Here is a 20,713-nt window from a genome sequence, read left to right on the forward strand (position 1 = left end):
GACAGCTAATCTTCGACAAAGGAGCCAAGAACACACAATGGAGAAAGGAAAGTCTCTTCAATAAATGGTGTTGGGAAAACTGGACAGCCACATGCGAAAGAATGAAAGTAGACCATTATCTTACACCATACACAAAAATTAACTCAAAATGGATTAAAGACTTGAATGTAAGACCTGAAACCATAAAACTCCTAGAAGAAAACATAGGCAGTATGCTCTTTGACATGGGTCTTTAGCAGTATCTTTTTGAATATCGTTACTCCTTGGGCAAGGGAGACAAAAGAAAACATAAACAAATGAGACTACACCACAGTGAAAAGCTCCTATACAGCAAAGGAAACCATCAGTAAAATGAAATGACAATCCATAAATTGGGAGAAGATATTTGCAAATCATATATCTGATAAAGGGTTGATAACCAAAATATATGAAGAACTCATACCGCTCAACAACAAAAAAATGAACAACCCGATCAAAAAATGGGCAAAGGATATCAACAGACATTTTTCCAAGGAAGATAAATAGATAGCCAACAGGCACATGAAAAGATATTCGACATTAGTAATTATCAAGGAAATGCAAATCCAAACCCTAATGAGATATGACTTCACACCTCATGCATGTGATGAAATCATACCAAACTATGTGAGGTGATGGATGTATTAACTAATGTTATTGTGATAATCATTTTGCCATATATACATATATCAAATACGTATGTTGTATACCTTAAATTTACACAATGATATATGTCAATTATATTTCAATAATGCTGGGGAAAAATGTACTATGATGTACTTGTTCATCATCTAATACATAGTCTAATTTCTAATTATGGCACAGGATTAGTGTGATGACTTTGTAAATATTTATTAATAATAAAAATACTAAAAGAATCAAATCATATGTTTGTGATTCTGACTAATCTTTGTGTGCATAACTACTACTTTCTGTTATTTTTAATACACCTCCATATGTAGAGGAGTTCTGATGAACCTGGGATTCTTGGAGAAATTACAATAAAATTTAGATATTTTTATTATTTCAGTTCTCCAAAGAATATAAACTTATGTTAAATTATTCTATGTATCTTCTCAAACTGTTATAATTGATTTAATTATTCAGATCCAGAGGATTCCATGGGACAGGAATTTAAGAGATTCTGGGAAAATCATCCTTATAAATCATTGTAATTAAGATGTATTTCCTTAGCTAAACAGCAATCATAGGAATTATATATTTGAAATCTTAGAGTGGAACAGAGCTTTCTAGGATTAAGTAAAGATTAAATCAAATATTTGACATTAATAGCTGAGTTACAAATGAATATTAAGGGAAGTGACTCAATTATCTTGAAACTAGGAAAATGAGATAGGGAAAAAAGGAGAGGAGATAGTGTCCATTAAATATATTATTCTTGAGTAGGTTTGGGTGCATGTGTGTTTCTTTGCATATAATGACACTGGAAAGAGGCAGGGGCTCTTAAAAATAAGCACAAGAAGCTATACGTGAATATTTTTAAATAATTTCCTCTGAGTAGGTGCTCATTCCCCTTTTCCTCTTCTTTTGCTAATAGAATTCCTTTCTCCAGTGGAAAATGCTCTTCATGGTGTTTAGAAGGCTTTGAATACACAACTTAAAAGAAGCTAATCAGAAAAGCCATGCACAGGACTTTTTCACTGCTGTGACAGAAAACTATTATAATTATGGTGGTTCAGCTGACATTATATGAGCCCCGGGCTGCCAGTGGAGAAATCCTGTCTGAAAATAAAGTCAAAGGTAGCTGAGCAAGTCCAAGCACCCTCAGAGGAGAGAGCCCTGACCACATTGTTTGAGTTCACAAATGCAACTGTACTACAACCCAAAACTGCCCTTGCAGTCGCCAGTTAAATGTCCTTCATTTTGTTTCAATTAGTTTGAGTTCAGTCTGTTAATCTTGCCCTTCATTCTGGTAAACTATTATAAGAATAAAAATATTTATTGCTAGAACGGTGTGGGAAACAGGGTTCTTATGCTTTGACAGTGGAAATGCAAATTGGTACCTCGTTTAGAAAGTAATCTTGCAAAACATATTTTATTTAGGGGCCGGCCCGGTGGCGCTGCAGTTAAATGGGCATGCTTCGCTTCGGCGGCCCGGGGTTCACCGGTTTGGACCCATGTGCGGACATGGCACCGAGTGGCACGCCATGCTGTGGTAGGAGTCCCACTTAAAAAGTAGAGGACGATGGACACAGATGTTAGCTCAGGGCCAGTCTTCCTCAGAAAAAAGAGGAGGGTTGGCAGATGTTAGCTCAGGGCTAATCTTCCTCAAAAAAAAAAAAAAAAAAACCCATATTTTATTTAGAACATACATGCTCTCAAACCCAGAAATCCTAACTCTGAGAATTTATTCTAACTCTGGGAATCTATCCCACAAAAACTAAAGCATCAGTTTGTAAAAATGTATATTGTAGTATTATCTTTAACAGCAAAAATTTGGAATAAAGTGAATGCTCACCCAGAGAAGCTGGTTGAATAAAATACAGTAAATTCTCATCATGGAATATGAGGTTGTCATTAAAAATATGAATTATAGGTTGATTCCCAAAACTTAGTTTCAAATGAAAAAGACAAGATGCAAGAAAGTGCACATGATATAACCCCCCATTATAATACAACAATGAATTAGTTGGCTCCCTCTGCAGGTGGATGTAGGGAAAAGTAGGAAAGAATACACACCAGGTTACAAATATTTGTTATCAAGAGTAGCACGTGTTTGACGGGCTGGTAGGAGCAAGAGTGTAAAGAAGTTATAAATATATTGATAAAAATAGTCACCCAAATATTATTGGGTATGATTAATATTATTGGCTCTTACTTCAAAGAGAAAATAAACGATTGATCCAGTTACCCTGAAAACCTGCCAGTCATTATACTCACCATTAATAATAAATTGGGATTCAATCTAAATATTAAGGGGAAAATATTCAAATTATAGGAATAGAGAAGTGTGCAAAATTAAAGTACAATGGTATAAAGAATTCTTTTAGATTTGTCTTCAAACCAATGTCTCAGGAATCCATAAAATAAACAGAGAAACATTAATGCTATTGGATTCAAAGAGTAAATGTGTATGATTCACAGTGAAATGGAAAGGCTATGAAACGGAATAAAGCCATAGTTCTCCTTGTTAAGAACTGTTTACTGTAGACTTTCTGTTTTGACTGCATGAATATCTTTCTCAAGTCCAGAAAGGTCTAGAAATAAGAATATCTCTACTGTCAGAATGTGATCATCTCATTAGACTTACCCTTCATCCTCCCTTTGAGAAAAAAAATTTAGATAAAAGTCAACATGAGGAATGGCATCTCTGTAGAATACTTACACTTAGTTGCAAAAAATGCTGATATTCCCAAAAGAATGAAACAGATAATTCCTAATATCACTGCAGCAATACATCCAGAAGATGCTGCTCGGAACTCTGTCCAAAAGAACATGTAAATTGTAGAGGAATTGTTGCAAGTCTTCAAACAAGGAGCTGTTATATAAGAGCTTTGTCTCAAACAAGCACAAGAGGTTAAGAATGGAATTACTGAATGAATTAGCATTGTCATTAAGTAGATATGATAACTCACTCAGCAAACATGGGTATTTCATTTACAGAAAACTTAACACCTATTAGAAGTATTTGCCTCTTATTTTAAAATTCTTAGTGCTACTGCCTTAAAGATTAATTAGTGGTGTAACGAAGTTCAGGGGAAGGGGTATAATTTTCCCTTTTCTTTTTAAAATAATCATTTACTTGTTTTGTAAGGTTGGCACCTGAGCTAACAACTGTTGCCAATTTTTTTCTGCTTTTTCTCCCCAAGTCCCCCCAGTACATAGCTGCATATTTTAGTTGTGGGTTCTTCTAGTTGTGGTACGTGGGTCACCACTTCAATGTGGCCTGACAAGAGGTGCCATGTCTGCACCCAGGATTCGAACAGATGAAACCCTGGGCCACTGAAGCAGAGAGCGCGAACTTAACCACTCGGGCACGGGGCCAGCCCCCCATTTACTTCTTAAAATCACCAATCTCCTCTTTTCTTGAAATGCTTACAATATGTATGGCATTTCCCTTATTGGGAACTACTTTCCCCCTAAACTTATTATTTTTAGGGTAGAAAAGGGAAATATGGATAATAAAAGCTATTGATTTTAAAACTTAGATGATTACTAGGATCCCTTCCCAGTCCACTCCTCAGGGATGCAGTAACAGAGAATGACTCTGGAAAAATAAACAAATAGTCAATTAGGAACTAGCCAAAATCCAATCCAAATGCTAAGGGAGAAATTCCAGACTATGGCAAAGTGAGATCTTTATGAAATGGAGAAAGGAGGAAATGGAAAACACATTGCAAGTCCTAGAAAAGTCCTCTAAAGAAAAAAATCAGGTAGAAATTTAAAGGCATCTCTGATCTTCTGTCTTGCTTTCATCATGCTAGTCCAAGTCACAGCCACATGTAGCCTAAACTATCACAAAAGCCCGCTGACTGGTCTGGCTTTAGTACCATAACTCAAAGACACTCAATAAATATTTTTAACTAGTTGAATGAATCACTCAGGAACACACTGAAAAACTGACTACATGAAAATTGTCCTGGTGAAAAGATCTTCTCTGATAAACCTCAAGAAGAAAAAATGTATAGGTTGGGCAAAAAAAAAGTATTGTTTAGAACATCATATATATATATATATATATATACACACATTAATTTTATATACATAAATATATACTTTATATACATACACTTTATATATATGAATTATATAATATGTAATATTTATATACATATCAATTAATAGGAACTACCAAAAATTGAATGCCTATCATGTGGTAATGGCTTAATTTATATAATCTCATTTAGTCCAAACAATAACTCTAAGATTTTTGTCATTCTCATTTTACAGATGTGGAACCTGAGGTATAGATATTAGTAATTAAGTAATTGGCCTACTGTTATATAGCTGATTATTCCTGGAAAATATTAAAACTCAGTTCCATCAGACTCCCAAATGCATTGTGCCATGTTACCTCCAACTTCTAGTCATAAAAATTTGAAGCGAAGCCACCATTTCAGAGGAAAACAGGTGTTTTCTAAGAGAAGTATACTCAGGCTTAGGTTAGGATACTTATCTGTTGGATCTATTGAATTCTGCAAAACCTCAAACTTTCTGCAAGTAATAAGCCATTCCTTCTTCCATGCTACCTTCAAAATCTCCATTGAGATGATCCAGATAACTACTTCTTTGCTGGGTAATTTGAATAAATATTATTGAAGAGTATTTTTTCTTGAATAAGACATATTAAAATGCAGCTGTAATAATAGTTCTGAAATTCTCTACAGGTTTCTTAAAAGATCAGGACAAAATTCTCAATACTCTAACATTTAGAGCATCATGGAAATTCAGCAACACACATCTACCTTTGCTCATGTCATGTTCAGGAATTCTGTCTATCTGTGGACTTGCTTGGATCTGAGGCTGAGAATGAGAGTGGAATCCTGCATTTTTGTGAGGCCTTTCCAACCTTTTCTTCTCTGCTGCTTAAGAAAGGAGAAATGCACAGCATTAATTAGCATATTGAGACAACAGCTGGAATAATCATTATCCCAGAGAAGAAAATATAGGAGCCAGGCAGGATGTGTCGGTAGAAGGAAAGATACATTATTCTCCAAACAATCAAGAACACAAGTAGCACCCCACAGCCCCATCCTCAGGCTTCCTTACCCACACTGTAGAATCTGGCAACACTTCTGGTCGAGGTAAACTCTACAAGGAGAGACAGCCTGGATTTCCAGAGGATGGGTTCCAAAACAAAGATGTCTGGGTTTGAACCCTGGCTCTGCCTCCTAGCTGTGTCACTTGGGTTAGGCAAGTTATTTAAATTCTTGGTGTCTTTGTTTGTTCATTTGTAAAATGCGGATAATGACAGGATCTAACTCATTGATCAGTTATGAGAAGTAAATGAGTTAATATTTTCAAGGTGTGTAGGACCTTGCTTATATAATAAGTGTCTGTTAAATAGAGAATGTTCAGAGGAGTGCAGCCATGCACATCCTGCAGAGGAAGATTCCAAGATGACTGGAACAATGCTTTGCCCAGAAAATTTCTGAGACCTAAGCAGAGAGGGATATCATCATACTGCTATAAACAATAGAATCAGCAGCTCCAGCTCTAGGTAGGTACTCAACCCTAAATTTTAAATGAAATATAATTTTTTTGTTTTTTACCGTCCTCTTGCCTCACTTCCAAAAGTCCACAGCATTTCTCCTGTTGACCATATCAAGACAGAAAATATTCTAGGATTATATTTATAACTAGTCAAGTTCTTCGAATTTGTTTAGGTGAAAGAAGGTCCAAAAGCCATGGTACTGTTTTCAAAATAACTTGAACATTTACATATTTAGTTACATCATTTAGGATTACCTTTAAGTGACTATATAAGTATGTAGGCCTCTAGTCTACACATAGAGTGTAGAGGGTCTACACTAGTCCCAAATCATTAATGCATAAATTTGTATTGAAATCACATTTTTACTTAAAATCAGCCAATCACTAGATTGCATACAGGACTATTTTCAATTACGCAAAGAAAAAAATACATGTACAAAAGAGAAACACACCAAAGTAACAAGGATGCTTTATTTTGGATATTGGAATTCAGAGTAATTTTTTTAAATGGGTATATTTTTGTTTTAGTGGAAAAAAATGCACAGTATTTTAAGATAAAAATGTTTATATTAAAAAATAAAGGTTTTATGTTAAGCATCCAGTTTAAGAAAGCAGGAGAAGAGAAAAAGAAAGAAAAAGGGAGAAAATAACTGATATGAAGAGAAATTAAACAGAAAATAAATAGAAAGCAAGATCTACAAAGTCCAAACTGGTAATTAAACATTATTCATTTAAGCAAGTATTTACTTAGCATACAATGTGTCCCAGACACTGTTATTAGCATCAGGAATGGAGTAGTGAAAAAAGCAACACTCCGTGTTCTCATGGAACTAATATTATGATTGGAGGAGCGTAGGTAATGATTAAATAAATAAGTTTAAAAATCATAGTTCACTAGAAGATGGTAAATAATATAAGAAATACTTCAGAAAAGAGAGATACAGAGTGCTGAAGAGTTACAATTTTAAGCAGGTTATACTTCTTTTGAAAACTTAGATGAAATGAACAAATTCCAAAAAGAATTTAATTTACCAAGATTTACACCAGAAAAAATGTTTTTAAATGTTTTATAGACACCAGGACACAATAGATGTTTCCAGGCTGAGGTATTTTCAGGATGGTTGGGCCTGTGCCGTACAGGTTGTTACTATTTTGAATATCATCCTTGCCTATACCATTACTGAAGATGAATCTAAATATTCTCACACAAAAAAGAATCCAATAGCTCCGTACTCTTTTAAAAGCATGTCGTACCAAAAGCTGAAAGGACAGATTGTCCTAATATTACACAAATTCTAAAGAAAACAAAATACAAAAGGAGCACGGAGTAAAGGTGGGAGACAGGCCACAACTCAGTTCATAAAGCCAGAAAATCCTGTATCTGAGTGGAGAGAGAGAAGTATATTTCTCCCTTACATTGCTTGATAACACTCATAGTTTTCTTCATGTCACTTCCTAGTTGTTTGTGTGTGTGTGCAGTCTTCAAATGATTTTTATCTAGTATCTGCCTTTGGACCTTTCTCTCTTACTAATCTGCATCATCTCAATGAATGATCTCATCAACTGCCATGACTTCATCTGCTACTTATGTTCCATTGACTCCCAAGTTTACACATCCCACAGGGTCACTTTCCTAGTCAGCAGACTCATCTATCTGATGCCTCACCAGGCATTTCCACAGGTGTTGAAAACTCACCGTCCAAAGCTAAACTCCTTATCTTGCTGCCCTTCTGCCATCATAACCCTCTACCTGCATTTCATGTCCTGTTGAGTGGCACCGTAATGTACTAAGTTTCTCAAGTCAAAAGCCTAGGAAGTATCCTTGACTTTCATCTCTCCTTACTCCACTCATTCTACAATTCACCAAATTTTGATGATTCTACCTCCTTATGTCTCTCTACTAAGTCCTTTCATTTCTATTCCCATTGTCACAGCTGTATTTTGAACACTGATTTCTCTCCTGGATTATTTGAAACAACCTGACCTACTTGCCTTTAGTTTCTTTAGTCCATTCATACCTCTGCTGGCCACTGCTCCATCATGCCTCCATGTCTATGCTGTTCCCTTCACCTGGAACACACTTCCATCTCCATCGCCATCAGAGTTATCCCAATTAAGATTACTCTGCTTAGTTCACTCTTACTCCTGACTCAAGCCTCAAACGTTGCCTTTCTTTGATCTCTAATTGCCCCATTTTTACTCCTATGTGGCATTTGTCCAAACCTGTATACTTGCAATCTCTCTCACTGGACTATAAGATTCTTAAGGACAGAATTTCTCTCTTTTATCTGTGCAATACTCATATCTATCACAATGCTTAACACATGGTTCCATTCAATAAGCATTTATTTAAGGAATTAATGAATAAATCAATAATTCATTAAAAAGTATTTCTTGAGCATCTGTCATGTGCCATATACCTAAGCGGTAGTGACATATTAGTGAACCAAATAGAAAATATAATTTTGCCTGTAAAGCTTATTTTGTCATGGACATGTGGATATTTATGAAATTGAATGGCAGAAATGTTAATGATAAAAATATGGAGGCTTATTCCAAAAGTTTCCTTGGCACCACTTGTCTCTTGTATGTGTGGGTGTGTGCATGTAATCTCATAGACCAAATTGTATTAAATTGCAAAGAAAAAATCCCAAACACCTCTCCAACTTAATCACTGCTCACAATGTATGTTTTATAGCAAACTGTATTTACTACAAACTAGATATGATGAAACTTAATTCCCAAGAGGGTAGAATAAATTATTAAATTGTACTTATAATTTTTTCCAGTCTTGAAGACTCTCATTCCAAGCTTACAATTTCCCATAGCTCGACTTCACTACAGTGCTTTTCATGTCCAGAGAACCTCCCTTCTGTACGAGTTGGGGAAGTGTTGAACAGTTTCCTCAGGAAACCAGAGAGAGCATCTGATTAGATCATCAAAGCAAAGAGGAGACTTCAGAGCAGGTATCTGAAGCCGAGATAGAAACCAGTAGATCCAGGAGCCAGAATTGACCTGTGGTCAATGTGGCATTGCCATTGCCCCCTTCCAAGATCTCTTTTGTGACTCATAAGAGGAGTCAGGGTCCACATTTCACAGAATTCCCATCCCTATTTGGTTCCAGGTTAGAGTTTTCCAATGAGAGGTGCTGGCATAAGATTTTGACAGCAGAAGAAGAGAATCCAGATTCCTCTAGGCAGGTGCAGCCAGCTGCATGGACAGATCGGAGATTCACAGAAGCTTCCTGGCAAGTTTCTGCAAACCACTCACTTCACTAATGCAAACTGAGAGAATTGGTGGGAGTTTCCCAGAGATTCCAGAGTATTACAGCAGCTTCCAGGCAAATTAAGGACCACGCGCTTTGATATTTTAGGCTGAGATCTTTGATGGAAATTTTCCCGACATTTGTTCCCTCACATATTCTAACAGTTGCATGAACTTCTATTTGCTATAATAAACCTTTGTGTCTGAAAAAAATAAATAAATAAATAAATAAATAAATTGTACTTATAGCCATTTACCTTGAGAACATCTCACCTCTGTGTGGTTTATGCCTCATGGTTTTTGGTGTTTCAGATCCTGGGCAAGAAGTCTGTCTCACTAGCCAACAAGTTAGCAAAGAGGCAATATGAATAGAGAAAGGAGAATCTAATTGCTCTGTGATGCTCCAGCTAACCCCTGCACAGGAAGTCTCCTCTCAGAGTCACATGTAGGTTGTTCTCCCTTCACACCATAGGTAAAATATTGGGGACATTTAAAGTCTGCACAATATCACATAATAAGATCCTGTGTTCAACTGGTATATTTGAATCTATGACCCACTATTGCTGAGCTATGAAAATGGGCATAACACAAAAAGGTAGAAAATTTTACATTTCTCTCAGAATTCTGGCCAATTTTATTTTAAGAATTGGGATGCACATTTTTAAGGGATTTTTAACTTAAAAAGTATAATTCTCACAGGTAGATCTAAAAATTATTTTTCTTTCTTCATGAAAGCAACACAGTCATTAATTCATTCATTTAATATATATTTACTGATCACATAATTTTATGCCAGGCTATGTTCTAGAAGCTAGGAATACAGCAGTCAACAAATATAGCAAGTAAATAAATATCTCTATGCTCAAGAAGTTTATATTGTAGTAAGATGGAAAACAAGTCAAGCGCATATTAAATTGCAGTTTTAAAGACTAAGAAGAAAAATATATTGGGGGAGGTGATAGAGAGTTTGGGGGTAGTAATAGGAGATCTCACTTGAGAAGAAAACATTTCAATAAAGTCCTAAAAGATATAAGAAGAGTTTATGAGTCTCTCTAAATATAAATTAACTCCATCAGAGCAGAAACCGTCTTATTCACTATATAAATAATAATTGAATAAATACATTCAGACCAACATCTGTGTGCTTACCATTTTGTCAATAAATAAAATTATTCGATACTCATACAAGAAAAGATAAATTGAAATTAGAGATAAAGATACTTGGGCAAGGGAAACAAAAGAAAAAATTAACACGTGGGACTTCATCAGACTAAGGAGCTTCTGCAAGGCTCAGGAAACCAGGAACAAAATGAAAAGAGAACCCACCAACTGGGAGAAAATACTGGCAAATCATGTATCCTACAAGGGGTTAGTCTCCAAAATGTATAAAGAATTCACAACACTCAACAACAGAAAAAGAAACAACCCAATCAAAAATTGGCAGAGAATATGAATAGACATTTTTCCAAAGAAGATATACAGATGGCCAATAGGCACGTAAAAAGATGTTCAACATCAGTAATCATCAGGGAAATGCAAATCAAAACTACACTAAGATATCACCTTACACCCATTAGGATGGCTATAATCACCAAGACAAAAAAGAACAAATGTTGGAGAGGATGTGGAGGAAAGGGAACCCCCAAACACTGCTGGTGGGAATGCAAACTGGTGCAGCTACTATGGAAAACATTATGGAGATTTCTCAAAAATTAAAAATAGATATACCATATGACCCAGCTATCCCACTACTAGGTATTTATCCAAAGAACTTGAAATCAACAATTCAAAGTCTATTGTATGAATTGTTATTCATACCAATTGTTCAATTGTTATCCATTCACTAGTTGGTGGACATTTCAGCTGCTTCCAGTTTTTGGTGATTATGAATAAAGAAGATATAAGATTCATGTGATAGGGCTTTGTGTAGATATATGTTTTCATTTCTATTATGTCAATACCTGAGTGTGATTTCTAGGTCATATGATTAGGTGTATATTTAACTTTATAAGAAATTGCAACTTGTTTTCCAAAGTGGTTGTACCATTTCACATTCCTCTGAGGGTTTTCATAGGTTCCACATTCTCACCAGCACATGGTATCATCCATCCTTTTAATTTTTGCATAGCATCTCATTGTGATTTTAATTTGCATTCCCCTAATGAACAATTATTTTTTAGTATTTTTTGTCATCTGTATATTTGTTTGGTAAAATATCTATTTAAATCATTTAACCATTTTCTAATTAAGGTTTATGTAGACATGTCACCATTTTTTTGCCATGTGAGCCTTTCTATAGGATAGCTCACAATATGGCAGCTGGCTTCTCTCAGAGCAAGTGAGTAAGAGTGAGAAAGAAAATCCAAGTCATTTTGTAACCAAATCACAGACATGACATATGATTACTTTTGCCACATACTGTTCTTAGAAAGTAGTCACAAAGTCCAATCTACACTCAAGGTGAGATTACACAAGGGCAAAAAGAAGATAAGGTAGGAATCACAGGAAGCCATATTAGAGACAGTCTACCACACATACATAAAAATACAATTATACATTGCCTATATCCTATATACTTGATACAATTACTTAGTTATCACAGCTTTTCATAGACTGAGTAAATACTTCATATACAATCAGATTAACTGCAAATAAATAAAATTTTATTTTATTTTTTTAATCTGTATGCATTTTATTTCTTATTCTTGGTGAACTACACTGGCTAGAGCCTTCAGTACAACACTTAAAAAAAGTAATGAGAGTGGATATCCTTATTCCCAGCCTTAGGGTAAAGCATTCAGTCTTTCACTTTTAAGTATGATGTGGGATGGAGGTTTTCTGTACATGTTCTTCAGCAGGTTGAGGAAAATGATGTAGGATTCATAGTTTTCTAAGAAGTTTTGTCAAGAATGGATGTTGAATTTCGTAATGTATTTTTGTGCATGTACTAAGTTGAATATAGTTACTCTTTTTTGGCATATTGAAAGAGTGAATTATATTAATTATATTAATCAGCTTTCAAAAGTTGAAACAACTTTGAATTTCTAGGATAAATTCCAACTTATCATGATGTATTAATCATTTTTATGTTGCTGAATTTGATTTAGTAATATTTTGTTAAGGAATTTTTGTCCATATTCAGGAGGAATAGTGATCTGTATCTTTTTCTTTAAATGTCTTTGTCTGGTTTTTATATTAGAGTAATGCTGGTGTAATAAAATAAGTTGCAATATATTCCTTCCTCATATAATATCTGGAAGGGTTATGTAAAATTGGTATTATGCTTTCCTTAAGTGTTTGATGGAATTTATCAATAAAAAGTGGAGTTTTCCTCATAGGAAGATTTTTAAACTAGAAATTGAATTACTTTAAGAGATATAGAACTTAGATTAATTATTACTTCTTAAGTGGACATTGGGAGTATGTCTTTCAGGAAATTTGTATAGTTTATGTATGCTAAATTTATTAGCAGAATGTTGTTTATAATATTTTCTTATTATGATTTAAATGTCTGTAGCATCTGTGTAACTGAAATTTGTATTTTCTCACTTTGGAGGTTACAATCACTTTTGCTGATATGTTAAAAGAATTAGCTTTTGTTACAAACTTCCAGTTATAAAATAAGTAAGTTATGGGGATGTAATGTACAGCATAGTGACTATAATTAATAAAGCTGTATTGCATATTTGAAAGTTGCTTAGAGAGTAGATCTTAAAAGTTCTCATAAGGAAAATAAATTTGTTACTATGTATGGCAACAAATGTTAGCCAGACTTACTGTGCAGATAATTTTGCAATATATACAAATATGTAATCATCATGTTGTACACCTGAAACTAATACCATATTGTATGTCACTTATACCTCAATAAAAAAAAGAATTAGTTTTTGGTTTAATTTATTTTTCTCTAATATTTTTCTGTTTTCTATTTCCTAGATTTATGCTCTTATCCTTATTATTTCCTTTCTTCTGCTTTAGCTTTGATTCTAATTTGTTCTTATTTTTATAATTCTAAAGGGGGAAGCTAGGATAATTGAGTTCAGACTTTTCTTTTAAGAGAAGCATTTTATCCCATAATTTGCCTCTAAGCACTGCTCAAGCTAGTGTCACAAATTTTGCTATATTGTGCTTTCCTTTTCATTCAATTCAAAATATTTTCTAATTTCCATTGTGACCTCTTCCTTGACCTATGTGTTATCCATAACTGCACTTTAATTTTTATGTATTCAGGGATTTTCCAGTTATATTTCTGTTGTTAATTTTTTAAATAAATTTAAATATGGTCAGAGAACATGCTATGTATGATTTAAATTATTTTAAATTTGTGAACTTTTAGGGGGCTAAAATACTGTTTATCCTGGTGAATGTTCCATGTGCACTCGAAAAGAATGTTTTGTTCTATTCTTGAGTGGAGTGACCTATATCTGTCAGTTAGGTCAATTGGGTTGCTAGTGCTCTTCTAGATTTCCTATATCCTTAGTGATTTTTGTCTAAATATTCTGATAATTACTGAGGGAAGGGTGTTGAAATGTCCAACTATAATTGAGAATTTGCCTATTTCTCCTTTCAATTCTATCAGGTTTGGCTTTATGTATTTTCAAGTTCTGTTATTAAGTGTACGCACATTTACAATTGTTACTCCATCTTATTGCATCAATTCCTTCAATATCATGTAATATTCTTCTTTATCCCATAGTAGTTAACAGAATTTTCTTTCAGTCACTATCGCAAAGATATCACTTTATCATCTTCTTGTTTGCACAGTTTCATATGAGAAATATATCCTCCTTATTGTCCCAAGGCTCTTAGACAATGTTATATTAATTTTCACTCTTTTTTTATTCTTGTGGTCCAGTTGAGATAATTTATGTTGAACTATCTGCAAATTTACTGGAATTTTTTTCCCTATCTTGTGCCCAGTTTTCTGATATGCCTAAGGAAGAAATTCTGTATTTCTGATATCATAGTTTTGTCCCTGGTGTTTTCATTTGCCTTTTTATAATATGGTTGCCATTTCTCTGATGAAACTTCCCCATATGTTCATGCATGCTTTCCACTAATTTTTCACTAGCTTTTTTTGACATTTAAAAAAGTTATTTTAAATGTTTCTCACTGATAAATACAACATTTTGAACACAGCTGAGCATATTTCAGCTATTTTATCCTTTGACAATGGGTCATTTTCTTGCTTTTTGCACATTTGTGTTAATTTTTTATTGAATGGCAAACATTGAATGTGTGGCCAGAAATGGAGACATCACTTCTCCGGTAAGACTACTAGTCTGGGACCTTGAGTTGGTTTATGTTTCATTGTTTCTGTAGTCTATTCAGTACACCACAGACGTCAGCTTCTTCTAGTGATGTGCTGCTACTACCTAGCACTTAGTGTGAGATTTGGGGATCTCGAAGTTGTCTCTGAGTGTTTGGACTTCAGTAGGCCATGTACACCTGCACCCAGAAGAGGATCTCTCTCAAAACTCTTGCCCTTGCCCTCCCCCAGAGGTAGACTTTTTGTTTGTTACATGAAGTATGATAGTGTTTAGAGAAAGTAGAAATTCTAAGTTCTCGGTCTATTCTCAGTCCTGGGCAGGTTCTTTTTATTGTCAAATTTAGAATACTCCAATACTGTAATGTTGGTGTGTAAATCACTTAACTCTAGTATAAGAGCTAAAGGAAAAAAGTTAAAAATAACTATAATTACAATAATTTGTTAATAGATACACAATATAAAAAGATATAAATTGTGGCATCAAAAATAAATGTGGAGAGGTGAATAAAAAGGTATAGTTTTCATGTGCAATTGAAGTTAAGTTCCTATCAGTTTAAAATAGATAATTATGAATATAAATATAAGATGTTTTATGTAAACCTCATGGTAATCACAAAGCAAAAACCTATAGTAGATACACAAAAGATAAGATAAAGAAATTAAAGCATTTTACTACAGAAAATCATCAAATCACAAAGAAAGACAGCAAGAGAGGAAGAAAAGAACAAGGGAATCCTGAAACAGTCAAAGAACAGTTAACAACATGGCAATAGTAGGTCTTTAGCTATAAATAATTACTATAAATGTAAATGGATTAAATTCTCCAATCAAAAGACATAAGTGGATAAATGGGAAAAAACAAGACTCAACTATCTGCTGCCTACAAGGAACTCACTTCAGCTTTAAGGACACAAACAAGATCAAAGTTAAGAGGTTGGAAACGATATTTCATGCAATGGAAGCCAAAGGAAAGCAGGAGCAGCTATTTTTTGTATCAGACAAAATAAATTTAAGTCAAAAATTATAACAAGAGAGAAATAAGCTCATTATATAATGATAAAAGGGTCAATTCAACAAAAGAATATAACGCATGTAAATATATATGTGCCCAACCTCGAAGCACCTAAATATATTAAGCAAATATTAATAAATCTGAAGGCAAAAATAAACAGCAATGTAATCATATTAGGAGACTTCAGTACCCCACTTTCAACAATGCATAGATTATCCAGACAGAAAATCACAAGGAAATGTTGGATTTAAACCTTACTTTAGACCAAAAGGATCTAACAGGTATATACAGAACAATCCATTTAACAGAAGCAGAACACACATTCTTCTCAAGCACATACAGAACATTCTCCAAGATAGATCACATGATAGGCCATAAAACAAGTATGAACAAATTTAAGAAGATTGATATATCAACTATTCTTTCTAACCACAATGCTATGAAACTAAAAATCATACCATACAAGAGGAAAGGTGAAAAACTCACAAATATGTGGAAACTAAACAACATACTCTTGAATGATCAATGGATTTTAAAAAATCAAGAGGGAATACAAACAATATCTTGAGATAAACAAAAATAGAAATACAGCATACCAAAATTTATGGAATGCATCAAAAGCTGTTCTAAGAGGAAAGTCTACAGCAATAAATGCCTACATTAAGAAAAAATGAAGATCTCAAATAAGCAAATTTACTTTGCACCTCAAGGAACAAGAAAAAGAACAAACTAAGCCCAAAGTTAGCAGAAGACAGGAAATAACAAAAATCAGAGCAGAAATAAATGAAATAGAGAAAAGGAAAAAAGAGACAGGACCCAAATAAATAAAATTATTAAAAAAGAGGAGACAATTGATACTACATAAGAGACTAGTATGAAAAATTATACACCACCAATTGGTTAACCTAGAAAAATAGATAAATTCCTATAGCAGACTACCATAATTGATTCAAGCAGAAATAAAAAATATGAACCAACATGTAACTAGTAAGGAAATTGAATCAGTAATCAAAAATCTCCCAACGAAGAAAAGGCAAGGACCAGATGGATTCACTGGTGAATTCTACCAAACATTTAAAGAATTAATATCAGTCCTTCTCAAACTCTTCCAAAAATTGAAGAGAAGGGAAGACTGACTTCAGAACTCATTTTATTAGACCAGCATTACCCTAATCTCAAAGCCAGGTAAAGACACTACCAAGAAAAATTTCAAGCCTATATCCCTGATAAACATAGAGTCAAAAATCTTCCACAAAATATTAGCAAACTGAATTCCACAATACATTAAAGGAATCATACAACATTATCAAGTAGAATTTATTCCTGGAATACAAGAATGGTTCAACATACGAAAATCAGTAAATGTGATATACTACATTAAAAGAATAAAGATAAAATTATATGATTGTCTCAATAGATACAGAAAAAGCATTTGACAAAATTCAATGTCCTTTCATCATAAAAATTCTCAACAAATTAGGTATAGAAGGAATATACTTCAACAAAATAAAAGGCGTAAGAGAGGTCAAAGGTCACACTCAATGGCGAAAAGCTAAAAGGCTTTTCTCTAAGATCAGGAACAAGGCACTCTTACCACTTCTATTCAAAATAGTGCTGGAAGTCCTAGCCAGAGCAATTAGGCAAGGAAAAGAAATAAAGGTAACATTAAGAAAAGAATAAATAAAATTGTCTTTGTTTGCAGATGACATAATCTTATATATAGAAACTCCTAAAGACTCCACCAAAAGCTGTTCGAATAAATTAATTCAGTAAAATTGCAGCATACAAAGTTAACGTGCAAAAATCAGTTGCACTCTATACACTAACAACAACTATCTGAAAGAGAAATTAAAATATCAATCCCTTTTACAGTAGCATCAAAAAGAATAAAAAACTTAGGAATAGTTTAACCAATGAGGTAAAAGATCTCTACACTGGGAGCTGTAAGACATTGATGAAAGAAATTGTAGAAAACACGAACAAATGAAAGATATTCTGTGTTCTTGGGTTGAAAAGTTAATATTGTTAAAATGCCCATACTACACAAAGTGATCGATGGATTCAATGCCATCCCTATCAAAATTCCAATATTTTTTTCACAGAAATAGAGAAAAACAATCCTAAAATTTGTATGGAACCAGAAAATACCCTGAATAACCAACACAATCCTGAGAAAGAAGAACAATGTTGGAGGCATCATGCTTGCTGATTTCAAACTATATTACAAAACTAAATAATCAAAACAATATGGTACTGACATAAAAAACAGACACATATATCAATGGAACAGAATGGAGAGCCCAGAAATAAACTCGCACTTATACAGTCAACTAATCTTTGACAAGGGCACCAAGGACACACAAGGGGTAAATGATAGTCTCTTCAACAAACGGTGCTTTCCCAGCTGGACATCAACATGCAAAAGAATGAACTTGACGTTTATCTCATACCACTCACAAAAATTAAATTGAAATGGATTAAAGACTTCAATGTAAGATTGGAAATTGTACCACTCCTAGAAGAAAACATAGGGGAAAATCTCCTTGATTGACATTGTCTTGGCAATGATTTTTTGGATATGCCAACAAAAGCATAGGCAACAAAAAGAAAAATAGACAATGGGGACTACATCAAACTAAAAAGCTTTGGCACAGCAAAGGAAACAATCAACAAAATGAAAAGGCAACCTACAGAATGGGAGAAAATAATTGCAAACCATATATCTAATAAGCGGTTAATATCAAAAACATGTAATGAATTCACAAAACTTAATGGCAAAAGAACAAATAATTCAATTTAAAAGTGGACAAAGAAACTGAATAGACATGGTGCCAAAAAAGATATTCAAATGGCCAACAGGTACATGAAAAGGTATTAAACATCGCTTATAATAATGGAAATGCAAATCAAAACCATAAGATATCAACATCACACCTATTAGAATGGTTATCATCAAAAAAAACAACAAGAGATAAATGTTGGTGAGAATGTGGAAAAAAGTGAAATCTTGTACACTATTTATGGGAATGTAAATTGGTGCAGCCACTGTGGAAAACAGTGTAGAGTTTCCTCAAAAAATTAAAAATAGAACTACCATATGATTTATCAATACAACTTCTGAGTCTATAGCTGAATAAAATAAAATCAGTATCTCAAAGAGATCTCTGCACTCTCACGTTCATTACAGCATTATTCACAATAACCAAAATATGGAAACAATCTAAGTGTCTGTTGATGTATGAATGGATAGAGAAAATGTGGTACATATATACAATGGAATATTATTCAGTCATAAGAAAGAAGGAAATTCTGCCATTTGTGACAACCTGGATGAAACTTGAAGGCATTATGCTAAGTGAAATAAGTCAGAGACAAGTATTTTTCAGTATCACTTATACGTAGCACCTAGATTTTAAAAAGTCAAACTCATAGAAACAGAGAGTAGAATAATGGTTGCCATGGGTTGGGAGGTGAAGGAAATGAGGGTATGTAGGTCAAAGCATACAAAGTTTCAGTTTTAAGATGAATAAGTTCTGAGGAAATAATATGCAGCACAGTGACTATAGTCAATAATACTGTGTTGTATATTTGAAATTTGCTGAAAGGATAGATCTTAAGCATTCTCACACATACACAGAAAAGGGAGCTATGTAAGGTGATGGATGTGTTAATTAATCTGACTGTAGAAATTATTTCAGGGGTCGGTCCCACGGCCTAGTGGTTAAGTTCACGTACTCCACTTCGGCGGCCCAGAGTTTCACTGGTTCAGATCCCGGGCGTGGACATGGCACTGCTCGTCAGTGATTATTGATCAATCTTATTTTATCAACACACAATGTAATCCTGGCTGTTGAATCACCTTTAACCTTCAGTGGGATTTAGTGGAAAGAGTGGTGGTCAGAAGACCTAAGGGGCAGGGCCCGGGGCCAAGTGGTTAAGTTCCTTCCCTCCACTTCAGCGGTCCCATGTTTCGCAGGTTAGGATCCTGGGCTGGACATGGCGCCGCTCATCAGGCCATGCTGAGGTGGTGTCCCACATGCCACAACTAGAAGGACCCACAACTAAAATATGCAACTATGTACTGGGTCGGGGGGAGGGTTGAGGAGAAAAAGCAGAAAGAAAAAAAAAAAAGATTGGCAACAGTCATTAGCTCAGGTGCCAATCTTACAGAAAAAAAATTACTTCACAATATATGTGTCTAATACATCATCACATTGTACACTTTAAATATATATAATTTTGTCAATTATATTCAATAAAGCTGGGGGAAATGTTTTTAAATAAAATAAAAATAAATAAAATTAAAACATATACTTAAAAGAATAAAAGCCTAATGATTTCTACATATTTTTTAAATAACTTCTCTTAACCTTAAGAGGAAACATCTGGGAAATAATATCTTATATTAAAGAAGCATTCATTTGAAGTATTAATTCCTTTAGTATAATTTCCAATCTTTTATTTTCTTCTAGATCCTGCCAAAATAAAATTTAATACTGTTTTAAAATAAAAGCATTGCGGGTATGGTAAGATCTTATTTTGCTAAATGCATTTCTACCCTTTATGTATCTATCTATTTATCTGTCTCTATATAAAAGCAGGAAATAACCCAATTGTCCCCGGTCACACATTCTCTACCACCATTATATGTTCATAGATTGTATATTTACAATGATTATTTCTAGGTGGTATATAACATTTTCAAATTTTTTAAACTTTTTTTTTGTATTATCTGCAATTTTAATTTTTGTAAAGAATCTCTAATGTATTTTTAAAAAACATAGTAACTAGAAAGGGAGTTTGAAAGAATTCTTAAGTTATTATAGACGGTAAAAATTTTTTCCTTTGCATTTTTATATATTATAAAAATTCTAATAATTTTTAATTGTGTCATACAGATATTTTTTCTGCACATTGTCATGCATTTAAGAATGTTGAACATTTTGTTTTGCATGTCAAATTTGTTATATAATGCT

The 20,713-nt window shown here is 33.8% G+C and overlaps 1 protein-coding gene across 5 annotated transcripts in view; it reads right to left on the minus strand.

Annotated features, from left to right (window-relative positions):
- Positions 1 to 20,713, minus strand: part of LOC103554790 (natural killer cells antigen CD94-like) — a 53,664-nt gene that overhangs the window by 22,600 nt on the left and 10,351 nt on the right. For 2 of the 5 annotated variants that reach the window (XM_008526036.2, XM_070619092.1), the window contains exons 3-4: positions 5,445 to 5,564; positions 3,365 to 3,460 (exon numbers count right to left, since the gene is read on the minus strand). In XM_008526036.2, the coding sequence (XP_008524258.1) occupies positions 3,365 to 3,460; positions 5,445 to 5,564 (216 nt within the window). The remainder of the gene's footprint in view (positions 1 to 3,364; positions 3,461 to 5,444; positions 5,565 to 20,713) is intronic. The other 3 variants (XM_070619091.1, XM_070619093.1, XM_070619094.1) reach the window with 2 other exon arrangements.

Source organism: Equus przewalskii, chromosome 5, assembly GCF_037783145.1.
Source record: "Equus przewalskii isolate Varuska chromosome 5, EquPr2, whole genome shotgun sequence".
Classification (NCBI taxonomy): domain Eukaryota; kingdom Metazoa; phylum Chordata; class Mammalia; order Perissodactyla; family Equidae; genus Equus; species Equus przewalskii.